The sequence below is a fragment of the Onychostruthus taczanowskii genome, unplaced genomic scaffold (assembly GCF_017590055.1).
Source record: "Onychostruthus taczanowskii isolate IOZ18803 unplaced genomic scaffold, ASM1759005v1 scaffold34, whole genome shotgun sequence".
In the NCBI taxonomy this organism is placed as follows: Eukaryota; Metazoa; Chordata; class Aves; order Passeriformes; family Passeridae; genus Onychostruthus; species Onychostruthus taczanowskii.
In genome coordinates this window covers 1,456,228-1,479,078 of record NW_024500794.1, presented here as the reverse complement: position 1 = coordinate 1,479,078, position 22,851 = coordinate 1,456,228, and the positions used below count along the sequence as shown (strand labels likewise).

General features: G+C 37.0%; 1 protein-coding gene across 8 annotated transcripts in view; it reads right to left on the bottom strand.

The window, feature by feature from the left end:
- Positions 1-22,851, bottom strand: part of SPAG17 (sperm associated antigen 17) — a 116,010-nt gene that overhangs the window by 42,150 nt on the left and 51,009 nt on the right. For 7 of the 8 annotated variants that reach the window (XM_041411122.1, XM_041411119.1, XM_041411115.1 and 4 more), the window contains 13 exons: positions 22,518-22,692; positions 20,181-20,375; positions 17,663-17,844; positions 14,626-14,781; positions 13,992-14,073; positions 12,932-13,050; positions 11,889-12,026; positions 11,686-11,805; positions 10,089-10,239; positions 8,176-8,406; positions 6,131-6,216; positions 5,373-5,489; positions 3,661-3,815 (listed from right to left, as the gene is read on the bottom strand). In XM_041411122.1, coding sequence (XP_041267056.1) covers positions 3,661-3,815; positions 5,373-5,489; positions 6,131-6,216; positions 8,176-8,406; positions 10,089-10,239; positions 11,686-11,805; positions 11,889-12,026; positions 12,932-13,050; positions 13,992-14,073; positions 14,626-14,781; positions 17,663-17,844; positions 20,181-20,375; positions 22,518-22,692 — 1,907 coding nt within the window. The remainder of the gene's footprint in view (positions 1-3,660; positions 3,816-5,372; positions 5,490-6,130; positions 6,217-8,175; positions 8,407-10,088; positions 10,240-11,685; positions 11,806-11,888; positions 12,027-12,931; positions 13,051-13,991; positions 14,074-14,625; positions 14,782-17,662; positions 17,845-20,180; positions 20,376-22,517; positions 22,693-22,851) is intronic. The other variant, XM_041411118.1, reaches the window with a different exon arrangement.

Below are 22,851 nucleotides of genomic sequence, written 5' to 3'. Positions count from 1 at the left end.
TACAGCTCAAGATGATTCAATTGTATTCAAAAACTCTGTGTGAAGTAGAGGCTTTTGGTTATGAACATGCAGACAATACAATAAATTCTTGACCTCATATAAGTTTTAAAGTTCTTATTGCAGCAGTCTGTCCAAGAGAATTAATCTGTAGGTCATGTACACAGGCTGGAATACACAGTTCAGGTACACCTTCAAGATATACAAGACTCTCCCAGCTACTGCAATGGAGGTGGAGTCTGCTTTGGGAAACTTGCATGGAGAAACTGTTGATAATGTATGTACTCAGCAGGGAGAAGGTTATTCTGTTTGTACCTGAAGAAAAGTGCACAAGCTATAAAAACCTATGGTGTTGAAAACAAAAGGCAGAACTAGTCTGGAACATAAGAGTTGCCAGTACTGGCATAACTTGAAGATGAATATATGTTATAAATAAAAAAGAGACTATTCGTGTGGAAAATATTTTAGGCCAATGAAACAGTCATTCAAATTCTAAAATACACATTCTATTAATATGTATTCTGATGTCACTACTGCCAGTGTCTGACTCAGAAGCTCTTCTCAGAAAGGATTATTCTTTTCCAGTAACTTGTGTAATGTGTTTACTATGAAACTATAAACAAATGTCATTAAGATTAACTTTGAGAAAAATAATCGTTTTGATAATGCCTGAATTAATTTGGCTTCCTGATAGAGTGGCCACTTATTCTAACCAGAATTAAAATGTTTTATATACACACTTATCATTGGAGGTACACGTGTCCATGCCTTTGGATTCCCTTATTCAGTGACATCCATTAGATTTCACATGCAGACTCCTGCTGCCTACCCTTTAAACAGTATAATTTCTGCATTTTTGGATGTTCTACGTGAACTACAGGACCTGATATCCATAAAAAAGAAGGAAGCTAACTGGGTTTTCCAGGATGCAACATCAGAAATTTAATTTCCTCTTTGCATGAGAATTTGCTGTAACAGGACTCGCTGTAATCAAAATGAAATTATTCTGTGATTCTGTAACCAACTGATTAGCAGATAACAGATTTATATTCCAGACAGCAACTATGAGCTGTCACTCTACAAAGATGGTCTGCAGTCTGTAAGCTGTCACAATAAAGAAGTAACAAATGAACACACATAGAGAACTCTTATCAAAGAAGTTGTCAAGCGCTGCATCTATTGTGCATTTGTAACTCTTCTGTGATGAAAGTGTGATTCTTCAAGCTATACTGAAAATTAGAATGATAGCAATTTTAATAAAATCAAAATCAATAAATTGTTACTAAACTCATCAGGAGTCACTTATTTCATACAAAGATAAAAATAAGCAATACTACTCTTAATTAATAAGAAGAGTTTGTGCCTATTTCTGGCAACTCAGCAGGATCTGGAAGCTAACTGCAGGCAATAGCTTGAAGCACTCCAGGTATTTAATGAGTGTCTTCCACAGAAGTGTTATGTTGCTTGGAAACATACACTAGCAAATATTTATGATACTTTGTCTGGAAATCTGAAATGATCTTTAGAAGTAAGGCTGAATAAAGTCTGAAAATGTGCTGATTATTTTGCATAGTATAGGCAGGTATCAATGACACAGAACCAAAAGAGGAGTTACAGCTCTTCAAAAAATTCTAAGTAGCATCTATAGCAGTGATGTTGAATATGTCTAGGAAACAAGAGCAAAGCCAAACCATCTTGTCAGCGTTCATGCCATTTTCTTTAGGAACTCCTTGCTGCTTTGAAACAGAACCTGGTGAAATGTCATTGAACAAAGCAGGCATGCCCTAAGCAGAAGTTGTCTTTAATGTCCAAGCCTTGTTTCCAGGGGATGTGAAAGAGTAAGAGATAGAAAGCACACCGTTATTTCATCCTCAACAAATTACAGTACAGATAAAATATATAATTTCTCCTTTTGATGCAAAATTAGCAGCTTTTCTTTCGCAGGTATTTAGAGCCTTTCCTGTCTCCCATTTGGTTTTGATCTATTTAAATGAATGTCCTTTCAAGGTGACCAGCCAATCTGAGGTATTACAATCCCAGAGATGAACAGTGGCTGTTTCAGGGACAAATGCTTCCTGAGGAAGTCTGGTACCTCCCCCTTGCTTCTACAGCACCCATATACTGTTGGGATGAGGCGTTACTCAGTGTATGCAAACACCTGGTGACACATTAGATGTTCTGGGGTGTGTGACCTGCTCTCTGGAGTTTGTCCCAAAAGTGTACGGGTCTCCAATGGGTCTCATGTCATATGTGTCAACTCTGCCCAGAAAACCCAAATACACTAGGCAGCTGAAGTGGCACCAACTGTTTACGTTTAGGAAACTTGAATTAGGCAGCTAAAGCCCAGTGTCACAAAGAAGTGTAAGAACTGCTGGCAGAGTAAAGAGCTCTGGGTGCCAACAGACTGCTGTGTAACAGCCCTTGAGACCACTGACCCTATGCTTGGGTCTGTCTGAATGCAAGACCCAGCTTTACTTGAACATACCCTCTTTCATTTTCTTTTGGGTAAGATTTTAGCTGACCAGACATTTAGTGGATCTGCCCAAAAAAACAGCCATAATTTTCTCCAAGAAACTTTGAATTTCTGCTGGTAAATATCTTCTGGCTCTGGTCCTATTCACTGCTAATCACAATAGCCTGTTTTCATGGCAAATAATTTTAAGTCCAAATGCCAGAAAAGCTGAGATGGACCTACACAGGTCCTTGATTGAGAGCAAAGATACAAAATACAATACAAAACACAGCTTCAGGAAGGCACATTTTCCCTATTTAGTATTTAAATCTGTTCAAATATATACAGGTGTCAACAAAAGTTTATTATAAAAATTTCCATAATATGATAAATGAGGCACTACACTCAGAAAAGGATACCCACAGACAAAGGGGGAGGAGGTATTTTTATACTGGATAATTTGTTTGAAATTTTATTTGATAAATCTAATTAATCTATAGAGCACCAGAATGACATTGTTAAAGATACCTCAGCTGTCTCTTCATGGCATTTTAACATTTTTACATATCAGTACATGGACAGTTATTCTATTTTCAGTCAATTATTTGGAATAGTAGTTGCATCTACATCATCATTTATATCACTGCTTCAGTGCAAAAATGTGTTCCAAAATAAATAGGTCCACTAACAAAAGAGCTAATAGTGGACATACCAAGCACTTGCATACCTCCAACAGGTGAGCAGGTATTGATAAGGAATTAAGAAGAATGTGTTACTCTATGGAAAAAAAAATCTAATCTTAACAAAGGGATCTGAACTTTTCTCAAAAAACCATTCCCACTAAATCACTCAATTTATGTATATACAGTAGAAAAACCTGGTAAGTATCTAAGAATTTTTTTAAAAAAATTCTTCACCTGAAATGTCCCACAAGTTTCTTGATGTGGCATTTCTAATATGATTTTGTATGTATGTGTACATTATTTACATTTTTATACTTGATGATAAGGAGCTACACTCTGTATTGTTCTCACTCAGAAGAGTTCAACAGAATTCTTTTGATACAGCACTGTTTTTGACCTGCATGACTTTCTTCATCATAAATGTGTCACATAGCCATATCTTAATTTCAAAGCTTTGCTCTAAGCACACCCATGGAGGCTTTAATTAAAAATGACTGTGAATGGAACAGGGAAGACAAAATCCATTACCTGAATCGCACATTAGAGTGCAGAGCAATATCCCAAGTCTCTTGGCTCTGACGCTGTTGATTCATGGGATTGTGAAAAACCATTAGTAAAGTGTTATCTTGGGTATGATAAAAGGAATCAATACATCTATATTCTTGGGATGCTGAGTGAAGAACCTGAAAAGGAAAGAAATAAAGGTACATCCTTCCTGCAGATGGTAGCATATGTGCAGAGGCTACATAGCACAGCTTTGAGCAACAGGTGCTCCAGAACACTCTCCTACAAGATGCACCCAAAGCATTTGGATTCCAGCAACCTGAATTGCTCAGGTAGGTGGAAACTGAAACTGCATTGCTATTCATGTTGAGAAGAGACACCAACTATGCTCCACCTTCTGACTGACCGTGAATGAAAAAGTTCAAATAAATTAAAATATTAAACAAATACTTAAGTTCAAATAATAAAATAAATAAATAGTAAATAAAACCAGAATTATCATATACCAGATTAAAAAAAACCACCCTAATTTACTTTTTTTAATCTCAGTTGAGTTTCCTTGGTATTCAATTTGCTTTACCATGACTTGCACATCTCTGAGATTTGCTGTGATCTACATTATTCCACCCTGCCCTGTACTTCTCCATAATTTTCAATATTTATATTGCCTGCAGGTTGAAACTTATTTTGTAGTCAAAGGTAGAATAAAGCCTTCTTTTAAATTATTATTTTTCAGAACTATTCTTCTGGAGGTTCTAGAAGGATCTGTTCTATGATCTTCCCTGGAACAGAGGTGAGGCTGGTTAAGTTGGTAGATCCCAGGGTCCTCCTTCCTACCCTTTTTAAAGATGTGCAAGATGTTTCTCTTTATCCAGTCATCTGGGACTTCACCTGACTGCCATGACTTTTCTTGCAGCTGCAATAAAATGCTATCTTTAATTTTCCATCAGTATCTTTTTAGTAGACTCACTAATTATTGGTAGTTGAAGTAGTATTAACTATTTATGTTGCACATTAAGGGATTCCCCATGCATTGAAATACATGACCAGATTTTAAAATCCACCACTCACACCAGAGTGGTGCTGCAAAAGTCCAGGCAGCACTTCTTTCACCCATGTATAGCATGTATCAGGATCAAATAAGAATTACAACCTCTCAAGCTCAAGGCAGCATAGGAACTAAAAATCCACTCCTCCCAAGAGGATGCCTCCCAATTCAAGCCAACTACCCTTAAACATATCTTTCAGATTTGTCATTTTGTCTTTCTGCAAGAAAAGTTTTTAGTGTTTAGCTTGCAAGATTTCTATAAATGATGTTTTTAGCTCTTAAAGGGTGAAGTACTGTAACACCCAAATTTTCTATTTGCCCATAAAACATACACTGCATAGGCATTTGCAAAGTATGTTTTCACATCCACTGCACTGAGTCCCAAAACTGCTACAGAGGATCACCCTTAAGGGCAAGGTGGCTTCTCTCCACCACACTTTCAGCTAAGAGACTTGCTGCCAAATAGGACAGCTCCAGTTTGGCCAAACCAGGAAATAAAAACCTGTTACAAACTAAATTTGTAACATGAAGAACTGAAAAGTAGCTAAAGCACAATGATTTTTAGTAAAAATGAAAGATAAAACTGAATCAATTATTGAGCAGAAAAATGCCCTGAACTCCACTACTACTACTTTATACAGTGTCCTGAGGGAGAACTGTATAGATGAAATTGTCAGTTCAAAGATACCTGACAAAGAACATGCGGTTCAAAATGCTCTTCCAAACTCCAGTCTGTCAAGCAACGCCTCTGTGTCTTTTTTATTTCTTCTAAACTTGGTCCTAGGCCATAATTTTCCAGACTCACCTTAAAATACAACAAACCAAAATAATGAATATCAACATTTCAGTGTCAGTATTAAATTGACTGTAATCTGGTTGGATTAATACACAGCACCCCCTGTTGCATCACAGTTAACTGCATAATGATGCATATGTGCAGACCCATATGGCACTGTTTAATAAAAAATACAATTACTCCCAAGCAGGTCTGGTTTTGGACTTTTTATGACAAAATAATCTAAATACTTTTATTATTAGCTTATATGTTTTTGAGTTCTGTAAGCAATCATGAGTATTCAAACATGTCCTATGATGTAATTTTAAAATTGCTATGTTTATTATGGGATGTATGGCAGACAGGTGATTCTGAAGATACCAAACTACACAGTCTTCTAGTGTGACAGTTTGACAATTTCTTTTAAACTTTCACGTTTGTATTTGACCCCTGGTATTTAGCAAAACCAGCACAAAATTATCATGAACAGCTTCACCAAAACCTGTCACCTTGGAATGCAAAGAAAGTGATTTCACAGTTCCTAAAAGTTATGTCAGCATTTTCCAAACTACAGAATTAACATTTGCATGCAGCATTGCAAAGGAATCCCCAGTAACATGGCTGGCATTGGGCAGTATCCTCTGTTGCCTCACTCCATTTCTCACACTTGCCATATCAGAATAAAGATGATCCAAGTCTACGTTTAAAAGTGGATAAACCAGATTGTCTTCTTCATCTTCGTCACTTGTTTCTGTCCCTGCAAATTGAAAGCAGAACTTAAAGAATTGTTCCAGAAATTTCAGCCCTACTACGGTTGGAACTGTGCAATTTCCTTAGTCTCCCCGATGAGACTGACATCAAGTTGAAGGTTGTCCTATAATTACATGAACATCTCTGCTGTGCTTCTTTATGAAGAGAGCATTTTAAAATCCTCTGACAATAGGTGCCAGATGATTAAATAAAATTTTAAAAAAAAAGACTTCATAAAACCCACTCAAATCATCCTTTCCATCTGACCCATGCTGGCCCACTAAAAATACTCTCAGAAGTAGCCTCCAGATTCATAAACAAAGAACCATTTTTCTTCATACTTTAAAAAGCATTCCTTTGCACAGACAGCATTAAAATAAAAGGCAAGACCAATTGTTCTGGTATTTTCACACATTTATGCCAAATGCAAATGTTAAAGTTTAAATTAATGTAGTTTACAGATCCATAAGCTACTGACAGAATATTAGCTCTTCTGAGGATCTGACTGGTCATTCCATTGTTGCAATGAGCATCTGATATGAACAGCATCAAATGAGGACTTTAACTTCTATATTCTCTTAATTAAAAAAAAAAAATTCCTTTCAATAGAATTCTTTATTCCCGAAGTTAGGGCAGAGGTTACTAATACTTGATCAAAATTCACATGTAAAGGAAAATCACTATTTCTGGTGGAAAACACGCCACAAAGTATTTGTTTGTAAGTGTCTTATAACCAGCTCAGCTTCCAGACATACAAGTTTAGGCTCTGCTTCTCTTGGATATTACGCCTGTTTACTGACTGCCTTTAGAAGATTGAAGAAAGCTGAAAGCAAATGTTTTATTCCTGGTATTTGCTTTTGAGCTGCAGAAGTGCTGAAATGTTGTTATGCTTGTAACTGCAAAATTTAATATCATGACCAGTACAAAAGCAAAATAAAGCAACACCCAAAAATGTTCCCTAGATGCAGAAGACAAGCAGATAAGCTGGAGTCATTTTTGTTTGCTTCAGCCTTCTAAGGAAAGGATCCCATCTAAACTGCTTGCTTAGACATTTCTATTAGGAAAGTATGGACAAGATCACAAAGTACTGCATCCAGTTCTGGGATCCTCAGTACAGGGAACACATGGACCTGTTGAAGTTGGTCCAGAGTAGACCCAAAAAAGGTGACTGCAAAGATGGAGAACCTTTCCTGTGAAGATAGGCTCAGAGAGTTCAGCCTGGAGAAGAGAAGGCTCTGGGGAGCTCTTAGTATTGTGGCCTTCGAAGAGACTTTCTAGTAGGACCTGTAGTCATAGAATAAGGAGTAAATGTTTTAAAGGAAAGGAAGACAGACTCAGACTAGGTATAAGGAAGAAGTTTTCATCATAAGGGTGGTGAAACACTGGAACAGGTATCCCAGAAAGGTGGTGGATGCTCCATCCCTGGAAGCACTGGAGGTCAGATCAGAGAAACCTGATCTAGTTGAAAATGTCTCTGCTTATTGCAGGGATGTCAGAACAGACGACCTTAAGAGGTCCCTCCCAACCTAAACAATGATTCTATGATTCTGTGATTCTGTGATCATAAAGGTGAACCTAAAGGTATAATTGCTTAAAATGACCTAAATTCTACTTTTCTTGTGTCCTGAAAAAATAATCACTTGATTTTAATGCTGCTTTTTGGCCAACACATCTCCTTTAACCAGGCCAACCACTTTTCATTATGCTAGAATCTGCAGGAGAAAATGCAGAACTGGAGAAAATTCATTCTGCATCATCTACAATTGTTAATGCTGTAGTACAAAATAACTCTTGTCTTTATCCTAGTATTCCCACAGAGTTACTCAATGTGCAGGATACACAATATTTGAAAATTTGGTGACTGGTGCAAGGAAGAAAAATCACATCCCTGCAATAGAAAATTATATGGTAAGACAAATAGTGGATTCAAATTCTTCAGGAGTAACATAAACAGAAAGCTTTTTACCAGAGCTTCTTGGAGATTTCTCATTAAATTTCTTTTCCATAAGGAAGAGTTGTCTCAGCTGTCTTGCAAACATGGCTGGATTATCCCAAGGGATATAAGACTCTTCAGAATCACCTTCAACCCTAGATCCAGAGCTCTCCAGGAAACCAGAGTCACTTAGCCCAGTCAGCTTCAGGCTTTCAAAAGTAAACACTCTGAAGGCTCTTTCTACTTCAGCCCAAGTCAGAAGTTCTAAAAAAGAATTACAATCATTAACTGAAAACGTCCTTACAGCTCAGCAGAAAATAAATACAAGACTATTTAAGTGTATTGTTCTTGGCAACTCCGCAAAAGCCAACAGCAATTTCCTTAATGGTATTGGATCAACTTATGTGGGCTACATTTTACACTGCATTCAAAGTTGAATGCTTCCAAATTGCAAAATGATACGCCTACCTATTAATCCATCTTAAATGAAGTGGTTCCTACATCTGAATACCTTCTGGCTCATTAACTTTATATAAATGATGTTGATTTTAAAATATGAAGTAGACTTTATCAGGCCAGTTAGCAACTAGTTATTTTCAGTTCATGAAATGTTTCCATTATCTGTAACTTCTCAAAAAAGTATCAATTTTTTTTCCTCTTCAGAAAGAATTTTACACATAATTTAAACAGAAGTATGCAAGGTGCAAAGGCAATAATAAATCCTGTTTATGCTTGTATGCATCTGTGTCCATATAACAATGATAACCATGCAAAGGACTGAAGTTTAAGACAGGTAGTACAATGCCCAAATCACACAAAGAATATCTCCAGTTTGAAATGTTTTCTCTTTAGGGTGGTTAAGCACCTAAGCACATCATGTATCTTGAGAATGTTGGATCTCTCATCTTCTACTCCAATTAATCATCTCCTTTGATAAAAGCAAAGGCTTTGCTAGCTAGGTTACCAGTTAGGAGAGTCTGGCAGTATCGTATGGCCCAGTGAGGATCATCAAATTCAATACCCATCAGCTGGAAGACTGTAGCAATAGGGAATACTTTAATACCTTGCTGTCCAAAATGTACATACCAACAACTAGAAACAACACAGCGAAGTGTAAATTAATCCAACACAGGGAATTCAGGATGAAAGAGCTGCAGAAAGTACCCTTAAATCCTGTGCCTTATATGATGACATGAATGCAACCAAAGGGATTTGGATGTTTATATTTCTTAATAACCAAGAGCAGATTTTTGATACTACCTAAGGGTATTTATGTAGTCTTTGGGATTGTTTCCCAGCGTATGTCATGGCAGCAAGCACACTCCAAGAAAAGGTAACTGCAGAAGTGATTATGGTTGGAGAAGCGAATGTGTTTTTGGTTTGATAAAGGGACTGTTATAAAGTAGCTTCATTACTAACACCAACAGCTTAGACATGAATAACACAATACACAATGTATTCCAGAATACATTCTGAAAGCAGTGTATTGTTCCATAAAAATTGTCTACCTAAGATACATTGCTTTACCTCCAAAAGTGAGTTGATAAATCAACACAGTTTACATCAGTCCCTCTCAAAATGTATTCTACATTCTAGGACCAAAATTGCAATTTTTACCACTGTGTTTTTTCCACTCAGAATTAGTAAGTGTTTGTATGTTTGCAAATATAAATAAAAAAAGTAGTTCCAAGGTAAGTTCCAGCTCTTAGTTATGCAATACTTGACACTCATACAGTCGTTCCCATTAACCATGAAACTGAGGTCTGAAGTTAGGGTTAACTTGTATAGTAGGCTATAATTATATATAAGCAAGAATGTGAAAATGGGAAATTCAGCAAAGGTTTATTTGGCAGCTTAAAAATCTTGCCCCAAAATTTCTGCTATTTGAGAGGATCATCAACCAGAAATAAAAAGAATGCAAATTATATCAATGAAAATAATTTTACCAGTAGTAAAATAATGCATGAGCTCATGAACTCTGGCCAAGCGTTTAGTGTTGTCTTCAGCTGAAGGAGGGGTGAAATGGATAAGTTCTGTAAGAGGCAGTTTATCCATCATTTCATGCTCAATCTTTTCTGGATTGAAGTTCTCCTGGACCTGGAACAAAAATCAAAGTACCAGAGTTAAAGTAAACTTTCACACTATTGACTTTCCAAAAATTATGTTTGAATAAAGAAGTCTTTCTACAGCAGAAGACATTAGCATGTGCTTAAGCCAGTTGGACATAAACTTATATCTGAACATGTGCCCACAGTGTGGTTTTGAATCATGGTGTCAGATACTGTAGGCAGGAAAATATTAGACACATAAGAGAATGACTGACAGCATAATAACAGACATTTGTTAGAAGTCATTTGCCTGTGCTAGCTAGACTTAAAAATACAGAAATATGTACTGATCTGTTCAGACTGACAGCAGGCACCTTTCATGTATCTTTCAGCTGTCTGTGCTACTTTTTATAGTAGTGAAATCAACTTATTGATCAGTCTGTGAAGAAAGGCACCCCTCTATATCCAAGGATTTATTTTTTCAGATGTAGTGGTATCTTTCAATTTCACTCTTTTTAGCATTACACACTTACAGTACCTTTTTCTTCAACTGCATATTCCAAATGTTCGTCCTCTACTCTTTCCTCAAACATTGTGCTACATCCTGAATTTCCTCTTCAGCAAATATATAAAATACATCAAGAATATGTCTGCTAAGAGCATCTCTTACATTGATTACTCAGTCCTTCCTTCTGCTTGAATATATCCAATGCATCAAACTTGAATTGTTTCTGAATAGTTTTAATCAATGGTTGTCAAAGTACTCCCCAGATAATTTGTAATCCATGAAGCCAGGCAAACACACCTTAGCTGTGAAATCTAGAACTATATTATCACTTTTATAATCCTCAGTGAATTTTTGAAATTTAATGGTAAAACTACACCTTGCCTTTGGAAAAATTCAAGACATTCACAGTGGTTTTTTGATTCAGAAAGTCTGGGAATTGTTACTTTGCAATAATCCCAAACTATGCAGTCTCTGAACCTTTCTGCCTTTGTTAGAATTTGGCAGTATCTTGGTTACATACTATTCTGCAACTACGTAGCCAATCTGAATACATTCATTGTGTTCATTAATAACTGCTATGTATTTTCTTCTACTTCTCAACATTTTAGTATTCAGCCTAAACTCCATGCTAAATCACCATTAACAAGTTAGCAACTCATTTTTCATTGTATCATCAGTGTTTAACAGCAAATCAACAGTTCTGTAATATCTCTCATCTATGCCAAAGGCTAAACATTCTCATTAATAATGCAAATAGATCACTGAAATCAGTACGCTTGTGCTCCATATTTGTGAGGTGCCCTCCATCACTAACTCATTGCTTCTTAAGTAAACTAAACGTGTGTTGGTGTGTCTACCTCAGTTGAAAAAAGATCCAGGATATGTTGTCCTGTTGTGTAAAAACACCACTTCTTCCCTTCTAGTGCATGAAGCATTCATTGCCTGTGAACATTGGAAATATTTATATATAAATAAGTTGCATTATACCTTCAACAGGTGCAACCGGTGAGCCAGGGCATCGTGGTAATTAAATAGGAGAGGGTACTGGGGGGTGACAGTCTCTGTCTGTGGTTCACCATATTTAGAAGAAAAGTAGTCATACAGATTCTGTTTAAAAAGAAAAGGAAGAGCTATTAAACCCCAATAATGAGATTTGTCATTTTAGGAAATGAACAAAAGACAACACAAACCTTTTTTTCACTTATAGGAAGTGAAAGAGAAGGAAGGACAGAGATTATATGATCTGCAATGGCACGATGCAGCTCATCTGCCTGAGGCTGTGGTGACACCAGACTCGGTGGTGGAAGATCTTCTTCACTTGCAATTACCTGGCAAATACAATATATGTTAGCTTCCCTCACATTATGACTGCTGCTTAACTTTACCAGAAATACCAGGCAAATCCTGTTATAAGCTAAGCACACATCCAATAAGTTCTGTGAGGGAAGAAAAAACTAATTTTTTTTCTGCAAGTAGCAAAAATACAATTTTCCAAGTTAGTTGCTGCACAAAGCAAGGACTGCAGAAAACAGAATTAAATGTTTTCTCTATTAGTTGCTTTTGAAAGGATAAGAAGAAAAATATTTCCAACTTGAAATGTTAAGGATTGCTAAGGAACACAGGTAATTAAAAACTGATTGTCTATTAGGTGTTGGACTTTGAGTATTCTTAGTTTATTTTCAGGCTAAGTTACAAAAAGAAAAAACCCCAAAATTATGCTGAAATGTTACTCCTAAAAGAAAGATTTCCAAATCATATTATGTGTCTCTTCTAAATCATAGATTGTGTCTGAACTCAACAGAAGTCAGATTTGTCTAGCACTAGCATTGAGGCTCTTATGTCAGGCTTAACCTAAGACCTTTGAACTGAGTATACCAACAAAAGTTCACTATCAATAACACTGCTGAAGGACAGGAAAACTTGTTATTGACTTGGATAAGAAATTTCACCTTTCTCATTTGATTATATTTGTAGTCTTCAAAAATTAATTATGGAGTAACACTATATACATGTGTGTGTGTATATATATATGTACACAAGGTAAGTGAACAATATGAAAGAAAATCGAAGAATCGAAGTTTGGAGTTTTGATTCCTTTGTATTGAACATCCTTGCTCAGCGCCTCAATGCACATATTTTTGGTTTAAACAGATGGATTTATTGATCTTTGACAATTCATTATATTAGGTCTAGGCCAAAATAGCCACAAAAATTAAAAAGAGAATATTCCCACCTGTTCCAACATGCAGCTCAGCATTAATGGTATAGAAAAGTACTCCTCAGGAATTTGACTCAGCAAGTCATTGTAATACCTCATGTCCACAGAAGGGAACAGAATAGAAGTTTCTTCTGCTATATTAAGAGATAAAACATTAAGATATGTTTGTTTAGAAATGCCAATTTATAGTCCAAGTTAGTTCTGCAAGTTTGCAGATAATGCAAAACTGGGAGGAGTTGTTGACTCTCTCAGGGGCAGGGAGGCCTTGAAGAGAGACCCTGACAAACTAGAGGGCTGGGCAATTATCAACCTTATGAAGCTTAAAAAGCAGAAGTGTTGGATTCCGCCTGGGATGAGGCAACCCTGGATGTACAGACAGACTGGGGAATAAGATGCTGCAGAGCAGCACCACAGAAATCAACCCAGGGGTCCTGTTTGAAGGAAAATTGAATATGAGCCAGCCATGCCCTGGCAGCCAGGAGGGCCAACTGTGTCCTGGGGTGCATCAGGCACAGCATTGCCAGCTGGACAAGGGAGGGGATTGTCCTGCTCTGCTCTGCACTGGGGCGGCCTCTCCTGGACTCAGGGGAGTTTTAGGTTGGATATTAGAGAAATTTTCACCCAGAGAGTGGTTGGGCACTGGAACAGGCTCCACAGGAAAGTGGTGAAAGCACCAAGCCTGACAGTTCAATAAGCATTTGGAAAATGGTTTCAGGCACAGGCTGTGATGTCCTATGCAGGGCTAAGTTGGACTCAGTGATCCTTGTGTGTCCCTTCCAATTCAGAATATTCTGTGAGTCTGTGAACCTTCAGACAATATTTATTAAAAAGAGTCTAACAAAGCTAGAGATTGGAAAAAAAAAATTACTGAGTTTTTAAAATCTGAATTTGACTAGGAACAGATAGAAAATATGATTTTCTAAAGAACTTTGTTATCACCACTCAGACACTTCCACAATGCGTTCACCAGGATACACAACACCTTCAGCTAACTGCACAAATAATTTTGAGGATTTGTGCTGTCCGATGAATGAGGGATCAACTACAGATGGGTGCTTCAACCCTTTAAACATACTCTCTGACAAAACTACTGTTGACAGAATTTCTTCTGGTTTCCCTTTTTTCTTTGTAGGTGACATCCGTGGTGCTGGCTGTTCCTAAGTGAACGAAAGTTAACATAAAAAAATCAGAAACCATAAAACAAATGGGTATTGCACAAACAGGTGGGAGAACTTAATTTCATTTCGCTTTGGTTATTCACTCTAGACTACATGCTAAACTTTTAATTGGAACAAGATAGTAAGAATGTAGCGTATGTTCTAACAAGATACTTTCTTCTGCCTACTTAACCTTTGCCTACTATAAATAAAATAAGGAAATAGATCTTGCATAGAACTAATAATCTCTTTTTTTGACAGTTCACAGATCTGCAACATTGCATAGTAGCTCTGTGCAGGCATATTGATTTTTCAGACTCAAGAATGTCTCATCAGACACTATTTAAGAAATTTCTACATCTATGATACATTATGTCTATAGGATTCTTCTAATTTCCTTCTTCTGTTACCCCAATGCTCAGCTATTTTTTTTTCCATTTTTTGGGTTTTAAATGCTGAGTACAAAAATACAACTTTCATTCACTGAAAATTAAAGACAGGCAGTTCTACCCTATAATTAGTTATTCTCAACAAGAAGAGAAGGGTCCTTGCCTCAAATGAAGATGGTTGTGTGGATTTGCTCTCTGGAAACACAGGCACATTAATAAACTTGGTGTTTTCCAAGTAGTTGCAATGCTGTCTTCTCCAGTCCAGGCAGTCATACATCAAACAAGCAATGTGTTCAAACAGCACAGTACCAAATGCAAGCTATGAGAGAAAATCAGAGACAAAGGATGAAGTGTGTATAAAATGTCATGTAACTTAGTGACAGCAGTCCTTAGCTCTTTAACCAGCAGAACTACATCTGTTTATAAATTTTCCAAAAGACTTTTTCCTCCACCAGTTCAATATGTTTTACAGAGTTATTCTAAAACCTCCTTCATTTTATTTGCCTTAACACTGCCACAGCAGAGCATGCACTGCCTAAGTTGCTTTAGTTGTTCTAAAGTCTTTCTTGTCTTAACAGTAACTGTTCAAGGTCTGCTATCTTGCAGATGGAACTTAAAGGGTTTCTTTGGATGGGAAGGAATGGACGAGGAAAATTAAAGTATTTTGTAATGTATGTACATTTTTACTAGTGACCAACCTGCAGCATATTTGCAAGGTCAATCATTTCCCTGCTCTAGAAGGTTAAAAAACCCCAAACTCTAACTAGGTAATTAATATAATCTCATATTATTTTATTTCTTTCTGTTGCCCTTCGAAAACAAAGAAAGCCTCAAGAATGGCATTCTGAAATCCACAGTTGTGAGTGAAGGAATGTCAGCATAGTGCCCAAATGTCCAAAAGGAGAGCACTGTATCTGCAAAAATCTGACAAGGTAAGAGTCATGGTTCTTGAGGTCATGTACTGTGGTTTTCACCAAAGCTTGGGAGGAATAAAAAGAATAATAGCAACTGCTATTTTAAATATTAAAGGTTCTTGTACAAATACCAATACCCTGCAGGAGACCACATGAAACAGTCAAGTTTCAGCAGCTTTAATGGATGTATTCTTCCCCTGTACATCCTGAACTTTGTGGAAAGGATGGAATTATTATAACTTTTAGAAGATTTCTGTGAAAAGCCCTTTTCTGAGTAATTCTTACACTTTTGTGAATTTAGTGCAAGTCTCTTGTACTGAGAAGTTTGCCTCTAAGATGTGACTAACAACATTGAATGTCTCAATTTTAAATTTCCTAAAATAGAACACAGTGAAGAAGCACAACTGACATTAGGCACTAAGAAAAATAACAAACCCTTAAGAATTATTAAATATCTGCTTTCCTCAACTCAGTGCTTCTTTATGACACTGGGGAATAGGCAATCCCAAATCACTGATAAATTATGGAATATTTTATTCCATTTTCATAACATTTAAAGACTAGAAGAGACACTTGGGAAAGAAATTCTATTTGTGAAAACAGAATGTTCATTAATATTCTTGCACCTTTGTTTTCCCAGATCAATATTCTTCTGAAGAATGGGTTAGTATAACACCTTTTCATCCTCATATTTGTATATGTAAGGTATCACTACAGCCCATAAAAGTTTTACATAAAATATTGGAGTGTTTTAAATGCAGTCTTTTAAACAAAACAATATTTTTTACAAAGTCATAAGTAAGAAAACCCTGTTACTCAATGGGATCCAAGCAAAGTTTAGCATAATTGTAACTTTGTAATTCAATTGGCCTGATGTCTCCTCAGGACATAGATTTTTTTCAAAAGTTTTTCAAGTCCAACCGTTAGTGACTCTTCAACAAAGTAAATATTTTTGAAAGTATTTTCCATTCGAAAGATCTCAGGTCTGAGAGCAGAGACTACTTGCAGTATGCAATACTCTGTCATTTTTATATTAATGTCTAAGAATGTCTTACCCCAAGAATTTTCCTCCTGTGTGTCTTGCACTTCAGAGATGCAGCAAGCTTGGACTCAGAGATTCTCCAGAAAGTCCACAAGAACAAACTTACTTTATCAACCTGTGATTTCAAAATTTATATGCTCCCCACCTGTTTCTTAAAAAACTTACAAACTTTCTTATTTCTGTAGGGCTCATGAAATTGTAACTCTAATCTGTTGAGATCTGTTTCAGTGACAGATCGTTTTTCTTTTATTTCAACTATAATATAGGCTCTTGCAAGATATTTAAAAGTAGAAACCCTGTAAGATGTGATTACAGGGAAGATAAAAACTGTTTTCCCAAAAGAGGCTTGGCACTGTAAGATTATATAAAGAGTATAATGATAAGTAATATTATAAGTAGCAAGCCTACATGATTCCACAATTAAGGCAATTTCAGTGAATGCTCTGGAAACCACTGTGAGTTGTTTGTATACAGAATCTACCTTACTACATATAAGGGTTAGAAGAATGTAGTTTAATCCTAGAATGTCCTTTAATCCTAATAATACAGACTACAAATACAGTAGGTTAAATTATAGCATGTTGCCTTATTTTTTTTAGCAGTTTGTATTTTTTACTACTCACACTGTGGACTGAGAAATACTGGACTCTTTTACCTCACTATACGTGAGAATCTAGGATGGAAAACATTGCTAATGATTCACTTTCTCCTCCAGTGCCTGGTAATAGTCCTGACTCAGCAGGCTATAATGAGTATTAAGTTAGAGCCATGTTTTGGAATAAAAGAAGCAGTACTTTGTATGATAAAGCAGCACCATATATCAAAAGGTATTCTTGCATTCAGCTAACTTTTTCTCATGTGACTATTCTGAAGTGCAGTTAGTAGGCCTGATGTTATCACGACAAAAATATAACTTCTGTGTCATTTCATACACACATACGATTCTTGAATGAGATGCAAACATACTGAATAACTTTAAAACCTCAAATTATATTACAGCTCTTCTGCTGTGGCCTACAATATCAAGAAACTCCAAATCAGGCATTTTTATTCAAAGGACTCCTTGTAAACAGATGCTGAATGAAGTTGTTGGATACATAGGAAATTACTTTTGTTTAAGATTACAAATGTACTAACTACTGTGGTTGTGTTTCAGAGAAGACTTGAGATTAAATTCCTAAGTGTTCTTAAAAGTTACAAACACTAAAGCATGGCATGCACTGTAAAAAACAGAATGTACTGACCAGCATTTCACTATCTGACCAATGAAGGGGAAAGTCACTTTCTTTAACTAGGTAATGAAGCCTGGCAACATCAAAGAGACTTGATTCTTGCTTTCCACTGTTCAGAACGGGCTCCAGGAATTTCCAAAATGTTTCCAGGTCTTTCTTAGCTTCATCTTCCTTTCTTTTCTCTGCTTCTACATCTAAAATATATGAGTATTTGACAAATCATGGTACAATGTCTCCCTTTAACATAAAGCACAATCATGTAACTGTCTACTCTAAGTATTGTTAAAGTATTTCCATCCTCAGAGTCTCAGCAAATATCTGACACCCAGCCTGGGGATTAAAAAATACCCCCACTTATATCTTGCCATCATCTTCTATTCCAAGTACAGTCATTGATCCTAAAAGGAACCTGAGAGGCTCATCTGGTAAAACTCCTCTGCACAAGCAGGGTAACCAAGGGCAGACTGCCCAGCACCACGTCCAGATGGCTTTTGACTACCTTCAAGAATGAAATTCCATGACCTCTCTGGGCAATCTGTGACAGCGTTCAGTCACCCTCACAGTAAACAAGCATTTCTTTGTCTTCAGGTAACAGCCCCTGTTTCAGTTTTGCCATTGCCTCTTGTCCTGCCACTGAACACCACTGAAAAGAGCCCAGCTTCCTTTTCTTTGCACATTCCTTTCAGGCATTTATACACATGGATGAGTTCTCCCCAGGCTCTTTCTTCTCCACGGTAAACATTCCCAGCTCTCTCAGCCTCTCCTCACATGAGAGATGCTCCAGTCCTTTGAACATACTTGTGGTCATTTGATGGACTCTCTCTGGTAGCTCCATATCTCTCCTTTATCGAGGAGTCCAGAACTGGACACAGAACTCTAAGTGTGGCCTCACCAGTGCAAAAGAAAATTAAAATCCTTTGTCCTAATGCAGCCTTGGATACCACTAGCCTTGTTTGCTACAAAGGCACAGGGCTGGCTCACGTTCAGCTTAGGGCCACCACCCCTGAGTCCTTCTGTGCAGAGCTGCTTTCCAGCCAGTCAGCCCCCACCATGAACTGGTGCAGGATTTAGCCCTTGCCAAATTTTATGAGGTCCTGCCAGACCATTTCTCCATCCTGTTGAGGTCCCTCTGAAAACCAGCACAATTCTGTGGTGTTTCAAGTTTTGTATCATAAGAGTACTTGCTGAGGGAACTCTTCTGATCACTAACAAAGATGTTCAGCTGAACTCATACCACAAATCCCCTCTGATACCTTCTAGGCTAGGACATTCAGCCAGTTTTCAATCCAACTCAGTGTTTCCTTACTCAGATTCTTTATGAGAAGACCGTGCCAAAGGTCTTACTGAGTCAGGGCAGACAATATTCACTGCTTCCTCCTCCTCTACCAAGACAGTCAATTTGTCATAGAAGGTTATCAGGTTGGTTAAGAATGACTTTCATTGGCAAATCCATGCCAAATGACCAACTCCTTGTCCTTCATGTGCCTGGAAATGTTTCCAGGATTAGCTGTTCTATGATCTTCCCAGAGACTGAGAAGAGTTTGAGTGGCCTTTAGATTCCTGAGTCATTCCTACCATTTCTGAAGATAGGAGTGATGCTTTCCTCCAGTCTTCAGGCATGTTTTCCAATTGCCATGTTTTTTCAAAAGTAATTAACAGTGGCCTTGCTGTGACACCACAGCCAACCCCACAGTATGCCTGAGTGAATCCCATAAGGTCCCATGGACTTATGTGTGCCCAGTTTGTTTAAGTTTAATTCCTAACTCAAACCTTTTCCATCAAGAGACTTTCTCCAGCCTTTCACCCTGTCTCTGAGGCCTGAAAATTCCAAAGGCAATTTATGATCAGAACCACGTTTTCTTCTTTCAAGATCCTTTAGCCAGTTCTTATAGGGAGGCTGTATGCTGGATTGAATAGTTTATTGGTATCTTTTTTGCACTGTAGAGTCCATAATTCTTTTCTTATGACAGCCAAGTAGCAGGGAATAACTGCCTCCCTTGATCTGCTGGCTATGTCACTACAGCTCAGGACAGGCAGCTATCACTGATGACACATATTTAGCTTGCTGCTTACCAGGATCCCAATTCAAGAAAGGTGTTAATAGCCTTGGGACAGCTGAGTATAATTACAGGGCATTATTCTGTGGCATATTCTCCTGTGGCTGGGGCCACAGACCCAAAGCAGTCAACTGTTCACTTCCTTTGAAATTACCAAATGAGCCAAGTTTTCTTACTAGTACACTTCCTAATAATTCACAGAAGTATGCATTTGATAAAACATTCTTTGGTGGCCACTGCAGCTGCAAACTCTGCCTGCTTAGTCAGTCCCTCTTTCTACTGTCCAGTTTTTGTACTGGCAAACCATTTGGTTTGATGGCCAACCAATGGCAATACTACTTTGGCACTGGCAAACACAGCTAGCAAGCACAAACACAAGGCATGGAGAGGGAGAAAAACACAGCCAGAACAGTCATTCCCTGGATATAAAATTATCTCCTTTTAACATATATTTTTTTTAATGACCACATTACCTTCAGGTAAAATTGAAGATTGTCTTTCAAGTTTTGTTGCTTTTAAGTGTATCTGCAATGGTTTGTAATTTTCAGAAGAAATTTGAATTACACTTGAAATGTTAATTCCAAGGTCAGTCAAGATGGGCAACAACTGAAGATTGGGGAAACCCAGAATGATAAAGTAATAATGAGCACCATCATCTGGTTCATCATCTGTTCAAAACAGAACAAAAAGAAATTGGAGTAAGAACATTCATCAGCTAAAAAAATTAATTTTTTACTTGACTATATGAGGTTATGCAAATGAAAGTCAGAGAAACAGTTCTTTTATACTCTCATTGGGAAAATTACATATAAATCCAAAAATTATGTGCAAAAGATTCAGGTCTTCTGCACCAAACCACTTAGAACACAGCAGGAAGAATATAAGTCAGAAGTAATAACTTTTTGGAGAAGGACCAGGAGAAAAACTGCAGAAGCTGATTATAATCAGAATGTTGTAGCAGCATTTCTGTAATTGCTCCTCTCAAAGGAGTTTAGTGTCAGGACATATCCACATGCTTTAATGGTAGTTTAAACTATCCTATTTCATCATGCAAAAAGCTGGACATGGAGCATATAAAGAGTAAGTTACTCCATCTTACATGGAAGATTTCCCAAATCCTCCTTACCCAGCAGGCTCATGTTCACTAGATGTACTTCTTGGCAAAATCCTCATCAGCTGGTAATACCAGCTCACACTAGTCCTTTTAGGTGGCAGGGGCATATCCAAATTCATATTAAAATGCATATGAGGAGTTCCATTGAGTGCTGTTCTATTTGGGCTTATCAGTTATGTAGAAATATGCATAGCAACATTTCAGTACCAAAGCAAAAGGTTAAGCATGATATAAGTAGAAATGAACTCTCCAGAAGCTCTAGAGTTGTGTAGTTTCCTCTTATGCCTTATGGAGAAATACAGGTAGTAACACAGGTAACAGGTGATTTAATTCATCCAGTACAGTTATTTATCCTAAGTTAACAGAAACTGTCTGCTGGAGGTCCTGTATCTCTCCATCAGTGCTGAAAGACATAGAGTTATTGCAGACAAACATACACTAAAAGCAAATTGCAGCTTTATACTCTATTCAGCATTAAGATCCTTTCTTATGCTTACTAACACACCACATGTCCAAGTGCTTTACTGACTCCTCAGCTTGTGGGACTCATTTATCCAAGGAAGGAAAAAAGGTAGCCTGGCACTGACATCTGCCTGTGCTCAGATATATGGCCAGGGCTGTGCAAATGCTGCTACCACCTGGAGCAGCAGGCTCTCTGTTGGTCATAATATTAGCTAAACATAAAATAACACAGAAATTTAGAGAGAGATTGACTGAGGAAGCAGCCACCATAGTCCAGTACATATATTGCACAAAGCAAAAATCAAAACCAGAAGAAAACCAGCTTATTATTTCACTCCTAGTACAGAAAATGAAGTACATAAATTTATGTCTCAGTTTCTGCAGGAAGAAAAAGTATGAACACATACAATTACTGAAAATTAATTATTTTTAACAAAAAGACAGGTGTCTGCACAGTCACTTACAGAGATCCAAAAATTCCAATGCATACATGCTGAAGACTGCCTTTCATTTTAAAATTATAATTATGATTATACTAATAATCATGACAAGTGCATAACAATCAGTTCTAATTATCAGTGACTAGTCCATATGCAAAAGAGGAAATACATCAATGCAAGTAATCTCAATATTACTCAAAAGCAGAAATATTTGATTTCAGAAAGGTGATAATCTATTAGGGATGAATGCTAAAATGACCGCTAGCTACCAGAAACAGATTAGACTGTCTTAGAATTTAAGGCATGCTCTTTTTTTTTTTTTTTTTTTTTTTTTTTTTTTTTTTTTTTTTTTTTTAATACAGCTATATTAGAACAAATATAAAGAGGTGAAGCTTAGATTGGATGTAATGAAAAATTTCTTCACTGACAGGGTTGACAACTCTGTCAGCTGTGTTTTTAACTATAGCATAGGGAGAAAGCCACCTTTGGATACTGAGACATTTAATTATTTGAAATTTTTCTCTAGGATAAGTTTTCTGTAGGATTTGTTTGGCTACTTTATTGTAGTCTTACATATGCTCAAATACTTTGATGTTGACATGCCACATAAAACTAATCTGTATTTTACTTCTTGGACTGCACAATCCATCCCAACACTGAGCAGAACACAGTGCCCTCTTCAAATGCAAAGTGGCAAAATTCTGATATTGCCAAATAGATCTGGACTTTTCAACATGCAACAAAACAAACTATTCCAAAGGTTTATCAGGAGTACATAATCATATTTTACATACCAATGTATTTGTCTTTCACTTCCACTTCTCCCCGTTGTTTGAATTTGGTCTCCTTTCTAACAGGGGATGATGACACTGATTTTTTTCCTTTACTGTCTTTGCCACTTGTCCTGTCAGGAGGGTCAGCTTTTTCTTTTTCTCCTGCTTTCTCTTTCTCTTTTTGCTGCTGTTCTGCCTGACAAGATAAATAAATGAAGTTCTCGTTAAAGCCTTTGTGCAGAACAAAGGTCAGACTGCTGTAAAACTTTAGGTGTTCAATTTTTTTATTTTCACACTTTTCCCTCTCAGCTGCTATAATATTCATGTGGTGGAGCTGTCTAGAACACCCTGCTTT